Source organism: Bos javanicus, chromosome 10 (genome assembly GCF_032452875.1).
Source record: "Bos javanicus breed banteng chromosome 10, ARS-OSU_banteng_1.0, whole genome shotgun sequence".
NCBI classification, from domain to species: Eukaryota; Metazoa; Chordata; class Mammalia; order Artiodactyla; family Bovidae; genus Bos; species Bos javanicus.
Genome location: NC_083877.1, coordinates 3983762 through 4006575, shown reverse-complemented (window position 1 = coordinate 4006575; position 22814 = coordinate 3983762). Strand labels below are relative to the sequence as shown.

Genomic DNA, 22814 nt, shown 5'->3' with positions numbered 1-22814 from the left:
TTTCTGAACATGAGGGTCAAAATCTGGGTGTCACCAGTGTACATGTTAAAGCATGATTTTACTGGCATAATTTATTTTTGTTTTTTCCCCATTACTTAATTGAGCACAACCTTCAATTCATAAAACCAATAATTCCTTTTTTTAAAACATTGACTGTTAAGATTAGTTATCCATTTTAATTTTTATCACCTAGTTCATGTGTGGAAGCATGTAACTAAATATGAATTTCCATTTGTTTAAACTTGACCACTGCACTGTATCACTTCCAGAATTATTTGGCTTGTTTTTTCACTAAATGAAATTTTCATTGGCATGTGTTTTAAAACTAGTTCTGCTGCTTATTTTATTATGTGCCTGCTGTGGTGTGAAATATCTCATACTATATTGCATGTTTTTGGAATTATTACAAGGATATATTTTACATAGGATTTTCACATTTTTATGTGACTGCTTTCTTGGGTATATTTTTAAATGTAAAGTTTAAAAATGTCTAAATTTTTTGAAGATATTTAAAATTTAAAATAATGCAGTTGCATGCTTGTGGCATAAGTAGCTTTGGGGGCCTAATGCTGTTTTGCATGTTGTAAAGTCACTTCAAATGTCTCATACCGTGGACTGATCACTAAATTTTACCTATGTAGTGATATGTCAGACATCTTTTAAGATAGTCTTCAGTAATGATAGTAATGTTGCCTAGGCGATATTAATACAGCTGTTTAAAGACATTTTCTAAATGTGATTTACTAGATTTAACCACTCACTTTTGGTATTGGATAGTAGTATGAAAGAAGGCTATAGCCAAAACAGTTTGTGTTTGTACTTAGGGAGTTATTTTGTGGGCAACCAAGACTACCTGCTTGGACTAGATTTATGCAGGAGAGGAGGAAGCAGGATAGGCATGCCCCTGTGTTAAACAGACCACCCCAGACTCCTGCGAACCTGTGGGTAAGGACTGTCATGCCTTGGTTTCTTGATTTGTTAAAATCAGGATACTACTGAGGAAAGGTCTGTTGTAAAGTTACTTGTAGTATTTTTGGTATATCTTTTGGCTTACTGAATTAAACAATCTTAATGATTCTTTTTTTCAGGTCATAAGAAGATAATAAATGGTTGGTTCCTCTTAAAGTCACTACATTCTAGGTCTATGAATAAGCTTTTCACTCTCTTATAGATTGCATTGAATTAACTAATGATTTTGCCAACTGAATTTTCTAGATAAAACAATACTACAGTGGGATACCCTCTATTGCTTCTTAATAATTTTGTTGTCACGTATTTTTCAGAGAATCTGAGCTATGGATTTGATTGTTTTTTTTAATTTTTTAATTTCTTTTTATTTTTTTGTGCTATGGATTGTTTAACCAGAAAGTATGTATGGATACATAGATACAAAATTTTGCATGCAATTTCAAATAGTTTACTAAACTATTTGAATCTTCCTGTAATCAATCCATGGACCCTGCCTGGGTTAAGGGCTCCTGCCCTTTTGTGTATAAAGTCAGTTACTATCAATCAGCCAAGGATATTTTCATTTAAATGCAAGCCACATTCCTTTGGGTATGATGTATAAAAATAACCATGTTTATATAATTGTTTACTTTCAAAAAATCTTGACCCTGTGTAGTATTGTATGCTTCGTCCACATACCTGATTTAATATGGGATTTATATGGGATTTACTCTAGAATAATTTCTTTCATCTTTGATTTGATAACTTAGTAGCTTGGGCTTTTGTATACCAAGGAAAAACCATTTAAAAAAAAAAGAATTTTCAGTACACGAACTGATTCATATGCAGCCACTTTGAGTATTACGTTCTTGGAATATATATGTAGATACATACCTTTGCAAAACATGACTCCTTTTTTTTTTCATTCTATTCATTTTCCTACCTATGTAACTAAACAAGAACTTATTAATTACACAGGCTGGAAGCGCAATTCACTGACCCCTAGGACAACCACTTTTCCTTGTCCTGGCTGTGAGCATGATGTGGATCTTGGAGAGCGGGGTATCAATGGTCTTTTTCGAAATTTCACTTTGGAAACTATAGTTGAAAGATATCGGCAGGCAGCCAGGGCGGCCACAGCCATTATGTGTGACCTTTGTAAGCCACCACCTCAGGAATCCACAAAGAGCTGCATGGACTGCAGCGCAAGCTACTGCAACGAATGCTTCAAAATTTACCATCCGTGGGGCACTGTAAAAGCGCAGCATGAGTATGTGGGTCCAACCACGAACTTTAGACCCAAGGTGAGTGACGTTTCTATGAAGTTAGTGTATTAAACTTAATATGATGAGATGAATTATACCAAGTCCAGAACCTGACAGAGGGAAAATAATTTTAAAAGCTGACAGGAGAAATTAAGGCCTTATAGTTGGAGTTGCTGCTGCTGCTGCTAAGTCGCTTCAGTTGTGTCCGACTCTGTGCGACCCCATAAACGGCAGCCCACCAGGCTCCCCTGTCCCTGGGATTCTCCAGGCAAGAATGCTGGAGTGGATTGCCATCTCCTTCCCCAATGCATGAAAGTGAAAAGTGAAAGTGAAGTCGCTCAGTTGTGTCCGACTCTTAGTGACCCCATGGACTGCAGCCCTACCAGGCTCCTCCGTCCATGGGATTTTCCAGGCAAGAGTTAGTGTGTTGCTAAACGTCCCCAGAGCTTAGAAGGCAGTAGTATGGTTCACTCTATTAAAACACAATGATGTACAATACCTGAGTATTTGTAATGATTACTGAGAAATAGAGGAAAAGTTCTGTCAGATATACTCTCTAAAGACTGAGATAGTTAAAGTTAAAAAGCTTTTGTCCTTTAATATGACAAGCCTGTCATTGTCTAAAAGGTGTGGTTGGGCAACATCCTGACATTTTTAGTTACCTAAATTGTACCATGAATAAATAAGAGTAATTACAGCCGAATAGTTTGAAGATTATGATATAATGGTTATATAGTATCTGAAGTGGATTTTGCATTTTTAAGTATTTGGGTAGTTTCTGTAATAATGTACAAAGGAACTTGATGAATGAAGTTATAGATGAAACAAAGTTGTCTCTGAATGGATATTTGTTGAAGCTAGATAAAGGATACATTGTGATTTATTTTATTATTCTTCCAGGTAAATAAATAAATAAACATTACTCTGTTTTTTGAAAAAGGATTCTATGCATTGTGGTTTGCCCTACTATGTGATTCAAAAGCAGAATGTGTTTTTGACATCTGCACTTAATACTGCTTTCTGATTTTATATAGATTTAAAACATGTAATTGATTCTTTTGATTGCTGTTCTCATTCCCCTAAACCTGGTAACTTGTGTGAATATGAATTCTATTTATGTTCTTAAACGTAAGACACTAAGCATAAGACATTTCCATAGAAAAATGGAAAAAAAAACTAGTCTTCAAAGTTATCTTGAAACTGTGAGCTGAACACTTCTCATTTCATATTAAATGGGGTAGGTGTGGTGGATTAAAACAAGAGCAGTCTGTGCCTGTGCTTTTTGGAATGACTTCTTTCTCAAATTGTGCCAGTGTAGCAATAGACTTCGGAGAAGGCAATGGCACCCCACTCCAGTACTCTTGCCTGGAAAATCCCATGGGCGGAGGAGCCTGGTGGGCTGCAGTCCATGGGGTCGTGAAGAGTCGGGCACGACTGAGTGACTTCACTTTCACTTTTCACTTTCATGCATTGGAGAAGGAAATGGCAACCCACTCCAGTGTTCTTGCCTGGAGAATCCCAGGGACAGAGGAGCCTGGTAGGAGGCCGTCTATGGGGTCACACAGAGTCGGACACGACTGAAGCGACTTAGCAGCGGCAGCAGCAATAGACTTATTAAATACTTTAAAATTCACTATTATATTCCTTAGCTCAGCTTAAATGCTTAAGGTCATAGATTTTTAAAAATTTATGACTTCAACCTAGTGTTTGATGTGTCTTTTAAAATATTAATTAAATTGATTAGTACTATTCTATCATGAAGGAACCTATAATTATTAAGTATGTTGGGCTTTAGTTTTTAGGAGTTAATTTCATAAAGTTGACCATTTTTGAGTATAAATTATAGTCTTGTTCTGTTTACAAATGTAAGATTGATAAGAGAATGAAATATGAAGAAGTTATATTGAGGAGAAGTTTTTTCCCTCCAAGTGTTATTCACTGTAGTAAAATTCTAAAAAGGTGTCTCTTATCGTATAGAATATTTACTTGTAATTTTGAGTTCTTGCATTCTTTGCATGAAGCCAAGTTTTATATTCTAATTGTAATGGCTTTGAGAATGTAGGAACCTGGATGTGCCTAAAAATTTGAAATCTTTTCCATTATTTTTCCTGGAGCTACATATTAGTATTAGGACTTTTTGTATTAGAATTAAAAAAAAAAAAATTTCTAAGCTATCAGACCAGTTGTAGCTGCTTAAAATATTATCTTGTGGAATAATTAACAGCTTTTTGATTAAAACAATCCTTTTCTTCCAAATGAAAACAGCTATATTATATAAAATTCAGTTTAACTATGATGATAGTTTATGGAATAAATAAAAAGGTAGAAATGAAAATCAGGAAAGCACAGTCCTAAATTTGTTCATTGTGTGGGTAAACAATATGTAAAACCAAACATTTGGAACCTTGTATGATGAAGTGTTCCAAGTTCCTTAGTGACAGATTTCTTGTGAGGATAATGAAGCAATAGGTTCTCATGGTTGTTTGTTTTAATACTTTATAAACATTGATCATAATCATGAATAATTGCCTAGTCATTGTGGTCAGAGGACCTTTCTAGCTTGTTTAAGCGTTTTACTTAAGTCTGATAGGAAAGAAATTTTCAACTCCTTAGCACTAAGTTTAGGGGAAATAACGTTTACATAATTAATTGACCATTTGAACCCTTAAATTAAAAAACAGTAATTCTAATGTAGACAATTTTCATACAATGGACCAAATGCTTTTATTTCTTTTTACTTTTTTATTTCTTTTATTACTTTAGATGGCTTTAGTTAGTGATTTTATAATGCAAATCCTTGTGTTTTGGTACTTTATCCAATTACTTGACATGTTTTGAGTGTATGTAATCTATGAGGACCCTTAATCCCACTTTTATCCTTTGTTCAATAGATTTTGATGTGCCCAGAGCATGAAACAGAGAGGATAAACATGTACTGTGAACTATGCAGGAGGCCAGTGTGTCATCTCTGTAAGTTGGGTGGGAATCACTCCAATCACCGCGTAACCACCATGAGCAGTGCCTACAAAACCTTAAAGGTAGAGCTTGTTTTAGAACTAAATTTTGATTCTTTATAACTTTAGACCCTTAACTTTTTTTTCTGTATAAAATCATGGCAGATTGTGTGATCTGTTTTACTGAAATGAGTTAACAGTCTGAAGCATTGCTTAATGATCTGCTAATATTAGGTTGTTAGTATATGTGACCAGGCAGCTGTTTGTCCTTGTAATGTGCTAGTTCTAAAGTCTGAGAGCTGAGAGGGACAAAGGACTCTTCCTTACGATCCATCCCTGTGTGAGCCCAGCGCCATGACCTTGAGTGTGGTTAGTAGCTTTTTGAAAACGCTTGATTCTTGTTGCTTGCCAGTGGAATAAGTATCAACTTTTTTTGTCTATTCTATGGATACTAGCTAAACCTGAGTTACTTGCTGTCTGTTAACGTTATACATGGCCCTCTTAATACTTAAAAAAAATTTTTTTTGTTTCATTCTTTTTTCCTTTTTTAAAAGGAATTCATTCATTTATAAATCTACCACCCATTTAAATTGTTGTCTCCTTTAACAATATATGTATGTGTTTTTGGCATATCTACCTACAGTTTCATGTTTCGTGTTTTGTGGGTCTGTCATGCTCAGCCTGACCTCTTGAACACGTGGGTTACAGGTTTTGTTTATTGTCCACCTTTGTTTACCTAATTCTGTCAACCTGTGTCATTTGTAGGTCAATTTTGACTGATTTTCCTCATCATTTTGAGTTGGATTCTCCTCCTGCCTTGCAAGCCTGGCAACTTTTGATTGGCTGCCAGGTATTGCAAAGCTTACCTTGTTGAGCCCTGGATATTTTTGTATTCCTACAGTTCTTTGGGGGTTTTCTTCTAGTGTATGATTAATTTACTTGGGAGCAGTTTGCTCCTTTTGGGTCTTAGTGTTAAGCTTTCTTAGGCAGGACAGAACAGCATTTCGGTCTGGGACTAATTTTACCTGACTATTAAAGTTGTTTGTTTACTCTTCCCAATGCCCTGTGAATTTTGAGGGTTTTAATGTTTTCTTTTTTAGTCTGACTGGTGGGGAATAGGCACTATTCTCAACTTGTGTGAGCTCTGAAATTGTTCGTTTCAATTCTTGTGGGTGTTATTTTCCCCAGCCTGTGGCAATTTCCTTACACACACGAATTGACCAAAGCTCTTGTGAATAAAGAAGAGAGGCCCTTGGTAAATCTCTGGAGTTCTTTTTTTTGTGGCTATCTGTTCTTAGGTGTTACAGTCTATAAACTCTGGCTTTCCCAGACTCTCAGCTCCATTTCCTCTTCTCACAGGAGATCCTGAGCCTAGTTTGAACTCTCTGCATCAGGTCTGGGAAGTCTTCTCCAGAAAATAAGCTGGGGCCACCATATTCCCTTGTGGCTCTGATGGTAAAGAATCCTCTTGCTGTGCAGGAGACCCAGGTTCCATCCCTGGGTCAGGAAGATCCCCTGGAGAAGGAAATGGCAGCCCACTCCAGTGTTCTTGCCTGGAGAATCCTATGGACAGAGGAGCCTGGTGGGCTACAGTCCATGGGGTCGTAAAGTCTCGGACATGACTGAGCGACTAACACTTTCACCATAGGCTCATCTTGTTTCCCGTCCCTCAAGGTCACTGCTTTTTGTTTCTTGATGTCCAGTGTCTTGAGAGCTGTTCCATTTGTTCTGTTAGTTGTTTCAAGTGAGGGAGTAAATCCTGTCTTAGTTTTTCTCTTGTGCCTCACACTGGCAATATACCACTGTTTGCTAATTTTAACTTTGGCTTCTTTTTTGTTTGTTTCTTACTGGTTGAATATTACACAAGTTGTCCAAAAAAATTTTTTTTCTGTTACCTGGAATTAATCTTTGGCAATAATATACACCTAAATTAGCCTTTGTATTCTGTTGTTAATTTCTCTCATTTATGTTTCAGACTTTAGAAAAAATAGACTCCCTATGGAGTTTTCAGTTTATTCACTTTTTAGTAAGGATAAAATAATTTGGGTTGGCTAAAAATAACAAGAAGATCTCCCAAGATCATCCTTCTTACTTGGTTTTAGGTTTTACGTCAGAGGGCTTCATGATCTAGGTGACAGGTTTATGATATTTCAGTTTTGCTCACTGGAGTGTTGCAGGGGGTGATTACACACTCTGATGGGCCTTAGAGTCTCCTGGGACACTTGGTAAAGTTACAGAGGCCAGTGCTGACCTCCTTCAAAGAGCTTGGGTGTCTGTGTTCTCATGGGCTCTCAGGAGATTGGTACTTACCAACATTTGAGAACCAAGCTAGCTTTGAGCAGCTTTGGGTTCCTTGAGAATTTAGCTTCTCATCATTCCTGGAGAGCTGGGGTCTTAGTAGAACCAAGGGGTTTAAACCTGCTCCCCAGATGAGATGAGCTTCCCAGGTAGAGTGTGTAGTATCCGTGTCTGCTGCATATACTTTTTGGAGGCTTATGAATAAATGGGCCACTGATTCTTGGTTAAAACAGATCTCGTTTTAACACAGACTGCCCAGGTTTAAGGGGACTCGGAAGACTGGAGCTGTCTCAGGTAAAGGCTGCTGTGGGATGTGGACTTGCTCTCAGCATCACAGCTCACTGGAACCGCTCAGACCTTGGACCGTGTTTCTGAATTCTGTCCCCTCTCCTCCTCTAGCCTGTTTAGCCCTGCTAACATCATCTGTTGACTTAGAACTAAGTCCAATTCAGTTTAATTGTCCAAATTCCTTTCTTTGCTGCTGTAGCTAAAAAGAGTGCCAGCACTCACACTCAGTGGGTTTGGTCCTAACCTGGGCCAGACAGGGGTGGGGTCCTGGAGGAACTGGCGTCTTCCTCACGGCCTGGTGCGGAGGCAGGGCCTCTGCCTGTGGCAGCGTGGTTAGTGTGCATGAGGAAGTTTCCAGTTCAGCCTCTTACTGTGTCATGTTTGTGTTCCGCTTTGGTTTCTTCGTCTGTAAAATGCTGTATTAAGACACAAGAGTTTAATGTCTCTTCTGATCCTTAACATCCTGCAGTTTCCTCCTTGGTCCCGTCCTGCCCTGATTCCTCAGAAATCTTATTCCTCCACCTAACAGGCCTTTCCTCTGTCCCTCTATTGAGTCGTGAGGGAAACTCACTGGGTCTGATCCTGGGTGTCCCAAAGAGTTGTAAAGGTGGGTCCTGCCAGAGAGACCTGTTACTTTGATTTGTGTACACTTTCTCTTACCCTGTAACATGGTCTAAGTAGGGGGGAAAAAAAAAAGATGATATAGGAAGGAGATTCATTCCTAAAGCTTTAATTCTCTGCCCTGCTTCTTAATAACCCTTTTCAACCCTTGGTCACCAGTTGTGACCAGGAATGCCCAGATCTTCTGTCAGGGCTACAGCTTGCGAGGTGTTTTCTGGATTTTCTTAGTCTTGCTTAGACTCAGAATACGTTGTCTGTCGTAATTTTTTAGCCCGTCTTACTTCAGGGTATGGTTGTTGGTTTTACAATCCATTTTGGGCATACTGTGTTCTGTGGACTGTGCTAGTAATCTCATCGAAACCTGTGACTGTCTCTGTGGTAAACTGTGCCAGTGCCAAATGACTGCTTCATAAACAAGCTATGCAGTAAGCTCTGCAAGTTACCTATTACACGTCTGTGTTTTCGTCACTGCATGTGGTATGGCTGTTGAATGACCATCTAGGCTGGGTGGACCATGCAGATTATTTTGAAAGGCTCTTTGTTTTTTTTCCTGTTGTGTGTGTGCTGCGTCAGTGTTCATGAGTGTGTTGTAAAATCTAATGGAAGAAAACACTATTTGGATTGCTACTCTTCTATTTACTTTGAAGCTTTGTGAGGCATCATTCTGGGAGTAATGATGGGAGACAACAAAAACGTAGTTTGTAGACTCGGAATTTTTGAGTGCTTTACCCTGTTCTTTTTGTTGGTGTGTTTTTAGGTAACCTACTTCTGATTGCTCGTATCTGTGGGCCTGTGTGCTTAAAGCCAGTGACTGTTTACCCTGGGTTAATAACAGTAATCACTAGAGTTGAGAGAGGAGGATGCCGTGTTAAGAAAATTCTGCAAGCCCTTTGTTCCACTTCTCTTTCTACTTATTTGTGTTTCTAATATGTTCTAACAGGAGAAGCTTTCAAAGGATATTGATTACCTTATTGGCAAGGAGAGCCAGGTGAAGAGTCAAATTTCTGAGCTAAACTTGTTGATGAAAGAAACAGAGGTAAGTGATATTTTTCTTTTCTTTTATATTTCAGAGGTGAGGTTTGCATATTTTTCATTCATTCATCTAGACATTCATTTATTCATTCATAAAATCCTAAGGGTATATTATGAGCTGGGAGTAGAGTTGTGTGAGATTTCCACCCCTGCTTTTCTGGGACTAGGAAAACAAAGGTGAGGAATGGAATGCTGTGTGATCAGTGCTGATAGAGGTAGTGATTAAATGATACTGAAACACAGATGAAAACATTATTTTCCTTATGTTGCTACTTTTGAGACCTATCTTTTTTTTTTTTTTTTGAGACATGTCTCAAAAGTAGCAACATAAGGAAAATAATAGCTTTCAAAATTATCTATTTTTTTTTACAAAACTAACAAATTGCATTTGAAAGATGTATTGTATGTTAATAGGACTAGGTTTATTTAAATTTCCCAGATATTCTTAAATATATACCTGTCATATGTTCACCAAAAGATGTGTATTAGAATGTTCATAGCTGCAAAAAAAAAAAAATAAGAAAAAGGTTTTTGTAGCTGTGTTATTTGTAATAGCCACAAAATGGAAAGCACTCAGAAGCCCATCAATAGTGGAATGTAAACAGCAATGATGAGTGAATATCTACAACTGTGGGCAACGATGTAGATAAATCCCGCACTAATATGAAGGAAGATGCCAGGCACAAAGGAGGACTCGCTGTGTGAGGCTGAGAGGCGAAACTAGGCTGTGCTGCTCAGGAGAGGAGCTGCTGAAGAGGCGGAGGGCCAGTGTCTGGAAAGGCTACATGGGGTAGCTTCTGGGATACTGGTAGTATTACTTAATCTGAATGCTGGTCACATGGGTGTGTTCACAAAGACTGTGATCCTTACACTTACGTGTACATTTTTCTCTTTGCATATTATATTTCAGTAAAAAATAGGAAAAATTGATAGCATTTTAAAAATATAGCAAAAGAGGTTAGAATTAGGTTATTTTAAAATTATAAATATTCTTCACTGACTTTGATCCCTGTTTTCTTTTCTTTATTTGAAATAAATTGAAGGTCATTTACTCTTGATCCCTTTAAAAGTTTTAATTAAATATAAAAATATTCTGACTAGCATGAGACTTACATCTTAAAACAAATACTTTCTATAAGTGGGTTAAATTATTGAAAAATTGGGTGAATTAGCACATTACCAGTATTGCTTTAGTTTTTAATATTTTGCTGATTGCTTTCACCATCCTAAGTAAGTTGGTTTTATGTGTAATTTAAAAGGTAGGGTTTTGTTTTTCATATTTGTGTCTGACTGACAAACTCTTCACAGTTTACTCTAATCCCTAACACGTGGCACATTATCACCCAGGCAGGTGGCACATACCACCCAGAGATTGTATCTGTCGTCATTTTAAGTTTGTCCTCATAGTTTTCTCAGTCATCTGCCTTTATTCTTTAAAATGTATTTTTGGCTGTGCTGGGTCTCCACTGCTGTGCAGACTTTGTCGCGCTGCGGCAAGCGGGGGCTCCTCTTGGGCGCAGTGCAGGGGCCTCTCATTGCAGCGGCTCCTCTCGTTGTGAGCACAGGCTCGAGGGCGTGCAGGCTTCAGTACTTGTGGCGCACGCGCTTAGTGCCCCCATGGCATATGGACTGTTCCTAGACCAGGGAGCAAACCGCGTCCCCTGCATTGCCAGGAGGACTCTTATCTACTGTACCGCCAGGGAAGTCCTGCCTTTACTTCTGAGATAAGGAAATCCAGTGCTTATTTTTGAGTTTGTCATTCAGTAGCTTGAAAACTGAGGAATTCAGGCATTAAGTATTCGTGTAGGCACTGACTCCTTGAGATCCTGGAGACATCATTTAACATTTTTTGTACCTTTGACCTAAGCTGTATTTGTAGGGTTATCAGTAAGAGTCTTCTGTACTAGAAAATTTGTCTCTGTTCTCGGTGAAGATTGCGACACTGTCTTTTATCTATAATTATACTTTGCTGGAAACAGCCTCCTCTCTACCTGTGTATAATGATATTTCTGAATTTAATGTGCTATGTCACTGAAAAACTACCAGAATGTCATCACTTTCTTTCTCTCTTCCCATCCCCCCTTTAAAAGATTGGCTGTTGGGGTTAGAAAACCAGAGAAGGAAATCTGGAAAAACTTTCCTTTCATTATAAATGTTGGCCAGAAGCCACTGAAAAATGTACAGTGCACTTGTGCCATATATTGTCAGCTTTTAAGAATGTTCTCGAAGACTCTGTACTGTTGGCTGCTGTTATGAGTGTATTATGAGTGCTTGTAAGTGCTTTGCAGTCTTATTTCCAAAGTCAAGTCAATCTCTGATTTTGTGGACATCCAAAACGTTCAATAAGCATCTTATAGAGAGGATCATTTTTTGGCAAAGTAGTGGAACAGCTGTGTATATGGTGAAAATATGTGACATTGAGGTATGCATTTATGTATTAATGAATAATCTTTCTCAATCTTCAGAAAAGCCTACATGGTCTCTCTTATCCCTAGTTTTCAGAACAGAAAAATAAGAATAAAGAAGTTAATTTGCATAACATGTTATTAAATCAGTATTAATTAAATTACAATTTATTTATAGTTACTGGGTTGTCTGAAAAGTTCATTTGGATTTTTGCATAAGATGTTATAGAAAAACCCAAATGAACTTGTTGGGCAACCCAATATATCACTAATACTAATTTGAAGAGAAAAGTTACAATTTTATATCTTAGTAATGTAATTTTTTTCAGTTTTATATCTGTGGGTTACCTTTTTAAAAAATTGGAATATGGTAGAAAGAATAAAATTTCTTGAATTAGAAATGAATAAATAACTGCAGATTTTTTTTTTCCTGTGTCCTTAGTTAAATCAGATAATTTCTGCCTATGTTCCTTCATATACAGATTGAACGTTGCTTTTTATTTCATTGAATACATTGTTTATTGCTGGACTTTGGAGATTGAAAGCTTAAGGAAATACAGTTATTATAAAATCACAAACTGTGTCTAAAAGTTGCTCATCATCCCTCATTAAGTGTATTTGATGTCAAGTTATTGTTCTGACAGCTTCAAGGTGTCAGACAAAATCTTCTTCCTTCCAGGATTTGGGTTTGTTGTGCTGAATTTTGACTCCTTATGAAAAGGCATTTGGATTTAGCAGATAAGCTAATGCTTTGCTTCTTTTACAATAGTGTAATGGAGAGCGGGCTAAAGAAGATGCAATTATACATTTTGAAAAGCTCTTTGAAATCCTAGAAGACAGGAAATCATCTGTTTTGAAGGCAATTGATGCTTCTAAGAAACTAAGATTAGACAAATTTCAGACTCAAATGGAAGAGTACCAGGGGCTGCTGGAGAACAGTGGGCTCGTGGGGTATGCTCAGGAAGTGCTGAAGGAGACGGATCAGTCTTGCTTCGTCCAGACGGCAAAGCAGCTCCACGTCAGGTATTTTGATTTGAACTGACAATCTCTCTAGCCGCGTCATTAAACACTGCTCCGAGTTTCCGCTGTAGCTCTGATGGCTTCAGAATGCTGTGCCGTGTGCAGTACCTCTTGCTTCACTCTTAACCGAGTGCTGAGTGAAGTTTTCTTTAGTTAATCTCATTGCAGATGTTTAGTCTGATTTGCCTTTTTAAAGAATCATTTTTATATAAAACATTTTATATCTGTCTATAGAATACAGAAAGCTACAGAGTCTTTGAAGAGCTTTAGACCTGCGGCTCAAACTTCTTTTGAAGACTATGTTGTTAACACATCTAAACAAACAGAACTTCTTGGAGAATTATCTTTTTTCTCAAGTGGTAAGTTTTAATATCCTTATACCTTCGCTTTTTTGGTTGGAAATCATACTGTGTAGATGACACATGGGCTTTCCTGGTGGCTCAGCGCTAAAGAATCCGCCTGCCAGTATAGGAGATGCAGGTTGGATCTCTGGGTCGGGAAGATCTCCTGGAGAAGGAAATGGCAACCTACTCCAGTATCCTTGCCTGGGAAATCCCGTGGACAAAGGAGCCTGGCGAGCTACAGTTCTGGGGGTTACAACTAGTTGGACTCGACTTGGCAGAATACACACAAATTCTCTTCAGCTTGACACTATAAAGCAGCAAGTCAGTTGCCCAGACCTTCCTATCCTAAAATTGTTTGCCATTTTTGTTTTTATAACCATGTTTTTATGCCCCAAAGCTAGGTTCTATTGGTTTGTATGTTTTTAAACATTGTGTGAATGGGCATCACACTGTATGTGTCTTTTTTGGTAAATTGCTTTTTTGAAAAATTAAGTTTAGGATAAATATTTGTTAATATATGAAGTTCTGGTTTACAACTGTATTTTAGCTTTACTGTTCCATTATATAAATAACTTTCCTACTGAGCGACAGTCTGTTCCTGTTTTTTATCTGTTGTAAACAGCTCTATCAAACATCTTAGTCAGTGTTTCTCTGTGCCTGTGTATGAGTCTCCCTAGGGCAGAAGCCTGGAAATGGTATATCCAGGTTAAAGGTGACTCTAAGATGTTTAAGCGTTTACAGTGCTGTATGAGTTTGCTAGGGCTGCTGACACGAAACACCACTGATTGGGTGGTTTAAACACCAGAAATGTGTTTTCTCTGATTCGGGAGCCTAGAGGGCTGAGATGAAGCTATTGGCAGGGTCGGTTTCTCCTTGAAGCGCAGGTGGCCGTCTTCTCCTTGTGTTCTCACACAGTCTTCGCTCTGTACGCATCTGCATCCAGATTTCATCTTAGAAGGACTCCAGTCATACTAGTCATTTTGGACTAGGTCCACCTCACTGACCTGATTTTAACTGTGGTACTTGTTTAAAAGCCCTCTCTCCAAATAAAGGCACATTCTGAGGTATTAGTACCAGGGGCCAGAACCTTGCCATGTGGATTTTAGGGCGCATGGTTCAGTCCCTAATGATTGCTTGTGTTTGTGTTCTGCTGCTCACCAGTAGGGGGGTAGTCTGTTCCTTTTTCTTCTCGTCTTGTTCATCTCCTTCAGACTTCTCTCCATGGTGAACAGTTACACTCTTTGGAAAAGGATCTGTGTGTGTCCTTAGTTGCTCAGCTGTGTCCGACTCTGCAACCCCGTGGACTGTAGCCCGCCAGGCTCCTCTGTCCAGGGGATTGTCCAGGCAAGAATACTGGTGTGGGTTGCCATGCCGTACTCCAGGGGACTTCCCAACCCAGGTCTCCCGCATTGCAGGCGGATTCTTTACCATCTGAGCCACCAGGGAAGCCCAAGAATACTGGAGTGGGTATCCCTTCTCCAGGGGACCTTCCTGACCCAGTAATCGCCTGCATTGCAGGAGGATTCTCTACCAGCTGAGCTACAAGGGAAACCCTTGGAAAAGTATAAGCTTAATTATTGTGTAGATACAGATGTGTAGATTTGTATTTAGTCAAAGGAAATATGTCTTGTTAAAAAGTTAAATACTGAAGGATTATTACTATGACTATCTTTCTCTTCCAGTCAGTGCCTGAATCTCCTTTTGACTATATACTTTTCTTATCTATTCTCTTTTTCCAAAATGTATACTTGAATTGTTTTTTATATATATGTTATTGTTTGTTTACTTAGGAGTACAAGGTCCTTCCTCCTCTGGGGCAGGGGGTCCCGGAATTGTCTTTTGAAAGAGGAGATTGAGGTTGGGTAATCTCAGGCTATGCCAGTGCATAACGCAGAACCAGTAAAACCTGTGGGTCAGGATGTAAAGTGGTCACCCGTCTTCCGCCTGCTGGGTGCTCTCCTCACTGTTCCCTGCATAACATTTTTTTAGTAAGCTGTGGTTTAAAAAAAAAGAAAAGAAAAGAGGTATAGGGTGAGGCATACCAGTCATGATGGTTGTTTTTTTTTTAACTTTAAAATGTAGTTTGGATGACTTGTTAGATCCCTTGACTGCACAGAGACATGCACAGACACACTTACGCTGTCCATTGCTTGTATGCAGCTGGAGGATAAAGGAAGCTTCTGCTGTTCATTTCACGTGTTTCTCTGTGATTTGATACAAACGTGTGTCTGTTTCTGTGTGCGTGTGCATGTGTAATCCTTACAGCTTATTTTTACTATATGACCAAAGCAGTTAAGCTGTTTGGAATTTATTCTATGGAAAAGATGATGAATACACACAAATATTTAGCTGTGAAATTTTGATCATTGTATTTTTAGTGAAAAATTAGAAATATGTTTCTGAAAATAGTTAAGTGTTGGCTATAGTGGGATACCACTGGGAGAAAAATACTGGCAGGAGCTATACAAAATTATTGTAGTGATAATCTTTGAATTACTTAATTTGTGTGTGTGTGTGTTTTATGTAGTTTCTGATTTTCTTACAAAAATGTGTATCTTGTTAATGCCAAGAAAAAGTCATTTTAAATTGCTTTGCAATTCTGAGAAAGATAATATGAAAAGAAATTATATAACATTTTGACATTTATTATTATACTAACCAAACTTAGATTTTTTACTAAAGTTAGTAACTAAGTTACTAAAATAACTTAAAAGAGGACAGAAATTAGAAATTTCACATCCAGGGTTGTTATTTCAGTAAATGGGCATTGAAAGGTATATGGTTAAAAATTTTGATTTATGACATTAAATGGCAACCCACTCCAGTGTTCTTGCCTGGAGAATCCCAGGGATGGGGGAGCCTGGTGGGCTGCTGTCTATGGGGTCGCATAGAGTTGGACATGACTGAAGCAACTTAGCAGCAGCAGCAGAATTAATATGGAAAGCTAAAATTGTTTTACTAATTTTCTTATTTTTCATTCTTCTTTCCCCTTTCAGTTTTAAACATAAATATACACTTTGAAAATCTCTATTTTATTACTTTTCTTTTAAAATTTTATTGTAACAAAACTTATCCTGAGATCCACCCTCTTAAATTTTTGATACAGAATGTGGTTTTGTTGTCTATCGTCACAGGGTGTACAGCAGATCTCTAGAGCTTATTCATCTTGCTTAACTGAAACTTTATGCCTGTCTATTAATAAGCACACATTTCTCCCTGCCCCCCAGCTCCTGGTAACCACCATTCCAGTCTTTGATTTCATGAATTTGGCCCTTGTAGATACCTCACATAAGTGGGATCATGACATGAGCACTGGTCTTTCTGTGTCCTGTTTGCTTCATTGAGCCTGTCCTCAGAGTCCATCTGTGTTGTTGTATTTGTAGGAATTATTCTTTTACTTATACACCTTATTATAAATACAGAAAGTTCTTGGACAACAGAGAAATCCTTTAGTTTTTGTCAATAAATCATTTTTACTGAGGAAAAAAATAAAGGTTCTGAAATAATAGTTTAATATTGTTTTCTGTTTTATAATTCTTTCAGGTGTAGATGTGCCAGAGATCAATGAGGAACAGAGCAAAGTTTATAACAATGCTTTGATAAATTGGCACCATCCAGAAAAGGATAAAGCTGATAGCTATGTCCTTGAATATCGCAAGATTAATCGAGATGAAGAAATGTTGTCTTGGAATGAGATAGAAGTGTCTGGCACAAGTAAAGTTATTTCCGATCTGGAGAGTAATTGTAACTATGCTTTCAGAGTAAGAGCCTACAAGGGTTCCATCTGCAGTCCTTGCAGCAGAGAACTGATTCTTCATACTCCTCCAGCTCCAGGTAGTGTGAATACTGGGGATAAGAAAAGCGTACAGTTGGAAGAGACCATGATAAAAAATAAACCTGCTGATGTGTCTGTGCAGACCTACATTAAAGCCACCTCTCATTTGTAAAAGATTCTAGAAAAGTAGATTCTATATCCAGCTAGGATTTAGAAATAGAATGAATACTTGAATTTTACCATGCAGGCTGAGAATAGGATTAGACTTCTAACTGATAACAGATACAGAATAACGTGACATTTGAATGTGTAGGGTTATTAATTTGGAATTAAAATAATGTAAATGCTACCTTACAAGTTTTATATAGTATAATTCTATTTTTTGATCAGTTTATAGAGATCTCTATTAGCATAGGATCTGGGTAGATATTTTAGAAATTTATTGGTATGATAACATGAAGTATAATTTTAGTTAACCTAATTCTGACTTGTCTGGCTTTTCTAACCCAGTGATTACCAGCCCATGGGGATGGAAGGCACATATTAAAGCCACATGGATAGCCCTCCTTCCCCTTCCCCCCACACTGAGAGCTCCTTCTACCCAGCACTGCCTCTCCTTTCCAACCTGGTAACCACCGATACTACTTAAACAAGGCCTGTACATTTTTATAGAATGAGAATGACTTACAGGTTAGTTGATGTTCACTACAGTGTTTCCACGGAGAAGCAAAGTTATGCTCATCCTGGTGACCAGGAAATCATTTTGCCCTTAGACGTTTCTTCACTTGGCTTTTAGACCCCATCGCGCCTGCCCATTTTAGTGGCTTATGTACCCATATTTTGTGCACTCTGCCCTTCCTTGCCGTTTTGTCCAGGGTGTGCTATTCACTCTTTCTTTTTCATGTATATTGTAGCTAATTAAGAAAAAACAACAACCAAATGCATAAGGTTGGCTAAAAGTACTTTTCTTGAATTTTAATAATATCCATAAGAGAGTTTTAGGGTGCATTTACAAGTATTAAGTAAATATTTTATGGTTTATGCAGTTTCCACTTTATTTTCTAGTCTGACTGAAAGCGGAAGGAAAAAGAAACCTGAAAGCAGCTGCTGTTTTCAGTGACGAAGTGGAGGGGGGTGGAGGAGGGGGAACATTAAAAGCTGTCTTCCTTTTCTCTGGGAGAAGCCATATGAATCGGCTGACCATCTAAATTTATTTTGCAAACTGGGAGACATTTGAGATTGAAAGCAAGCGTGAGTTGTCATGTCAGGACAAACCGGGAAGACTGGTCAGATCTCATTCACGGAAAATGGTTTTAGCTTGTTAGCAACATGGCAGCCCACTCCACTTTCCTCGCCTGGAGAAGCCCCATGGACAGAGGAGCCTGGCGGGCTACAGTCCATGGGGTCGCAAAGAGTCAGACATGACTGAATGTTAAAATTTGCCATTTTAGCTATTTTTAACTGGATGCATCAGTGGCATTAAGTACATTCTGTGCACCCATCATTATAGTCTCTGGAACTTTTTCATTTTTCCAAATCAATACTGCATCCATTACATGGTAACCCCTCCATCCACCCTTCCTTCTGCCTCTGCCTCTACGAATCTGCCTCTTCTAAGTACCTCGTGTGTGAATGGATTTGCATAATCCTTTTGTGACTGGCTTTTATTTTCAAGCTTCCTTCATGTTGTGGCACCTATCAGAATTTCCTAACTTTTTTAGGTTGAATGGTATTCCATTGCATGTATATCCCACTGTCAATTTAAAAAAAAAAAATGCCCAATGTGAGAGTGTTATTGGGGGCAAAATGAGGACTGCAGTCTGGGAAAGCAGCCACTCAGACAGCTCTGAGAAACTGCTCCAAAGAGGCAGAGGGGAAGGTCAACACATGTATGATTTTGGTGAAGGGAGAATCCGTGCAATCAAGCACATATTTTTTTATTTTTCAGAAGGTTTCTGCTAGTTACAAGGAGCAGTCGTCACCATGAAGGATTTTAGTGCTTTTTTAGATAGGAGGCGATAACAAGAACTGGGCTCATAAACTAGGCTCCTGAAAATAGAGCAGTCCTGCCAGTCTGCCCTCCCCGCCCGCCCCCTGCACCGAGGGCCTCATTTCTGCTCTCCACCCTGAACTCATTTCAGGGGTGTTGAAAACCGGCAGCTGCAGCAGCACATGATTTAATCCTTGCAGAGATAGACGGCAAGTGCCAGTGGCAAGTGCCAACTTGAAGTTGACACCACATTTTCTTTGTGCGTTCATCTGTTGACGGGCATTTGGGATGTTTCCACTTTCCGGGCTAGCCGCCAATGAATGTTAGGCTTAATGGGTTTAAGTTGATAGGCTTAGGAGAGTAGTGTTGTCTCCATTCTGCAGTTGAGGAAATTAAAGTTTAGGTTAAGCTCCAGTTAAATGTTTGAGCTAGGAATTCAAACCCAGGTGTCTCTGAACCCAAAGCTTATGCTTTTTTTTTTTTTTTTTTAAAGCAAAACACTTTCTTGTGTCTGCTATCTTGATTGGTAAGGAGAAGACCTTATTAAAATTGCTAGTATTTTCTGTATTTGTAAAATTTGGGCTTCCCTAGTGTCTTGGTTGGGAAAGAATCTGCCTCCAATGCAGGAGACCTGGGTTTAATCCCCGGGTCAGGAAGATCCCCTGAAGAAGGAAGTGGCAACCCACTCTGGTATTCTTGCCTGGAAAATTCCATAGACAGAGGAGCAGGAAAGGCTGCAGTCCATGGAATTGCAGAGTCGGACATGACTGTGACTAACTTAAAGATAAAATTTGGAATAAATTTTAAGAAAACATGCAGATATTTTTGAAAATATACAACCCCTTATTTTAGGGATAAAAAAAGAACAGATTCAGTAGTATAAGGTGTTTAGGTTTGCTGTATCTATTCCAAGGAGCTACATTCATAAATTTCTCCTACATTGAAAATGTTTCTTCCACTTTGAAATTACTGAAAATTTTCAGGTACAGAGAATTTGCTGGAAATCGTTTCTGAGTTGGGGTTTTGGTTTGTGAATAGGGTAGGATAATATTCTTCCTCCTATCTCTTTTTAGTAATTTCTGTTTGAAAGCCTGTTAAATTTAACCATAGAGTGTAGAAATGCTAATAAATAATTTGCAGGCTAATTTTAAGCTCTGTTTGCAGTTTTCAGTTTCCTCTTTGATGAAAAATGCGGCTATAATAATGAACACCTCCTGCTGAACTTGAAGAGAGACCGTGTGGAGAGCAGAGCTGGCTTTAACCTTCTGCTTGCTGCGGAGCGGATCCAAGTGGGTTATTACACCAGCTTAGACTACATTATCGGAGATGTTGGGATTACTAAAGGGAAGCATTTCTGGGCCTTCCGTGTGGAGCCGTACTCATACCTGGTGAAAGCGGGCGTCGCTTCCAGTGACAAACTGCAAGAATGGCTCCGGTCTCCCCGGGACGCAGTTAGTCCAAGGTAGAGTCTTTTATTGATCTAGAGCTTGATAATTCTTTAATTCTGTAAAATGTAAACATCCTGGTTTAGCACGGCAAGCCTGAAAGTGGACTTGGATTTACTTCCTGCATTTAGAGTATTTAGTATGTAGAGGATGCCTTTCTTAGATTCAGAGGTTTTGGCTGTGCTTATGTGGCTGGCTAAGAAAAGATGTCACGTCGTCTTGTATCACAGTGACTAATGAGCTTTAGCAGTTAAATTCTAATGCTGTGAGGAAACAAGTCTTTTTTGGGTACACCTCTTGATTATGGTATAGCTTCGCAATTTAGAATATTCAAAGGCTTTCATATCAGTTCTCTTAATTATAAATAAAATTGCATAAATGTTTTTTATTTATTTTAGTTGCTCAGTCGTGTCCGACTCTTTGCGACCCCATGGACTGTAGCCCTCCAGCCTCTTTGTTCCATGGGGTTCTCCAGGCAAGAGTACTGGAGTTGGTTGCCATTCCCTTTGCCTCTAAATGCCATATTTCACAATTGGTGCTAAATGGATACAGTTTCTTTAAACAGTCCTATAAGTACTTTAAAAATTTGGTCACGGTAAACATGCTCCCATGGCAAAGAATTTCAGTTACTTGAGAGTGACTATTTAATGTTCTGTACAGTTTAGTTGTGTTACATGATGTAGTGTGAACTAGTCCAGACAGACAGTTTTTGATCACTTACGTCTACAGAAATCCCAGAGTAAGAATCTGAGTGACAGGAAAAACTTGTTGCCCTGAGATGAGAAATTGAAACAATAGTGAAAATTGCAATACGGAAATAGTTTCTTAAACACAGTGGCGTGTCTATTTGGTAAATTATTAACAATGTTAAAAAAGTTTACAACATGAGAAATACTAGAAGTGAAAAGACCTGATGGAAATGGTTGATGTCCTGTGCTCACAAGTGTACTAACATAAGAAGCACCCTGCACGGGGAAAAGTGGAAGGAACTTTGTATCAAAATTTTCTTTAAGGTTTTACTGTTTTATAATCAAAGGAGACTAAAACTCTTCATGATGCTTGCTTGCATCATAGAGCCATGTAGAAAATCCCAACCAGGAAATAACAGTTCTTAGCAGCAGAATGAAACATGCTTTTTTCTCCTGCTTTATTTTGTAGTGCCCATTTATTTTACATAGTCTGATAAAGTTTTTGGATTAGGAGATCTGTGTTGGTTTCTGTTTTCTTATATATGATTTTATGCTATAAATATTCAATATTTGTCAAGCCCCTTCCATTTCATCCTCCCCTGCTTTATTTTTGATAGGCCAAAATTACTAATTATTTTTAACTTCTCATCTGTTTGTTTACATATATAGGTAAAAATGGGTGATACTTTATGACAGAATTTGGGTCTGAGTCTGTGGTGTAATTCTAAGTGACACTGTGTAGTCCTTATGTTTCTAACTGATTATGGTTTAGCAGAAAGGTTTTGATGTAAAAGCAGTTACAATTGATTTTAATTGAACTCAATGTATATCATCTGGTGAAAATGTTCTGAAGCGACTTGCAGGCCTGCGGATGATGATGCAGGTAAGATCCTGCTCTGTCTGTGCTGTGTTTTAGGTACGAGCAGGACAGCGGGCACGACAGCGGCAGTGAGGACGCCTGTGTCGATTCTTCGCAGCCCTTTACGTTGGTTACTATAGGTATGAAGAAAGTCTTTATTCCCAAGTCACCTACTTCTTCTAATGAACCTGAAAATAGAGTTCTTCCCATGCCAACAAGTATAGGAGTTTTCCTCGACTATGATAAAGGCAAAGTGGCTTTCTATGACATGGATCACATGAAATGCCTCTATGAGCGCCAGGTGGACTGCTCGCATACGATGTATCCAGCGTTTGCCCTGATGGGCAGTGGAGGAATCCAGCTCGAAGAATCCATCACTGCGAAGTACCTAGAGTACCAAGAGAACATGTAGTCACACATCTGATGTGATTTAGGATGAAAAACGTGAGCAGAGTAGTGCCTCGGGGTTAGCCTCCGTAACTAATTATATATCATCTGAGCGTTGTGTCACCACACTTATTTTTTGTGTCTGTTTCTTCTTCAAACACAGAAAACCTAAGCAGCCTTTCTGCCTTTCACAAATGCCGGGGAGAGACGTTCTTTCCTAGTTAACACTGAGATGGGTAACTGGACTTTTCTTTTTTATGCACAGGAAATCTAATTTATTTGTATCAGCTTGTGTTGCTGATACTTAGACATTCCTTGTTTTGGGCTGGGGGGAAGGGATCCCAAAGTATTTATTACTCTTCTTTTGTGTTTGGTTTTCATTTTTGTATCATGTTTATGTCCTCACAGAAGATATTTTTTAAATGCCTTATGGATAGAAAGTAGTACTAAGCATGGTGTTGTGCATTTGTTTTTAATAGGAAAACAAAGGTATA

General features: G+C 38.5%; 1 protein-coding gene across 1 annotated transcript in view; it reads left to right on the top strand.

Moving 5' to 3' along the window:
- The window catches only part of TRIM36 (tripartite motif containing 36), a 30698-nt gene extending 8250 nt beyond the window's left edge, over window positions 1-22448 (top strand). The window contains exons 3-10 of the mRNA XM_061429921.1: window positions 1927-2252; window positions 5105-5251; window positions 9315-9410; window positions 12581-12834; window positions 13066-13190; window positions 16719-17009; window positions 20105-20402; window positions 21991-22448. Coding sequence (XP_061285905.1) covers window positions 1927-2252; window positions 5105-5251; window positions 9315-9410; window positions 12581-12834; window positions 13066-13190; window positions 16719-17009; window positions 20105-20402; window positions 21991-22345 — 1892 coding nt within the window. The 3' untranslated portion in view covers window positions 22346-22448. The remainder of the gene's footprint in view (window positions 1-1926; window positions 2253-5104; window positions 5252-9314; window positions 9411-12580; window positions 12835-13065; window positions 13191-16718; window positions 17010-20104; window positions 20403-21990) is intronic.
- Window positions 22449-22814: the final 366 nt, after the last annotated feature.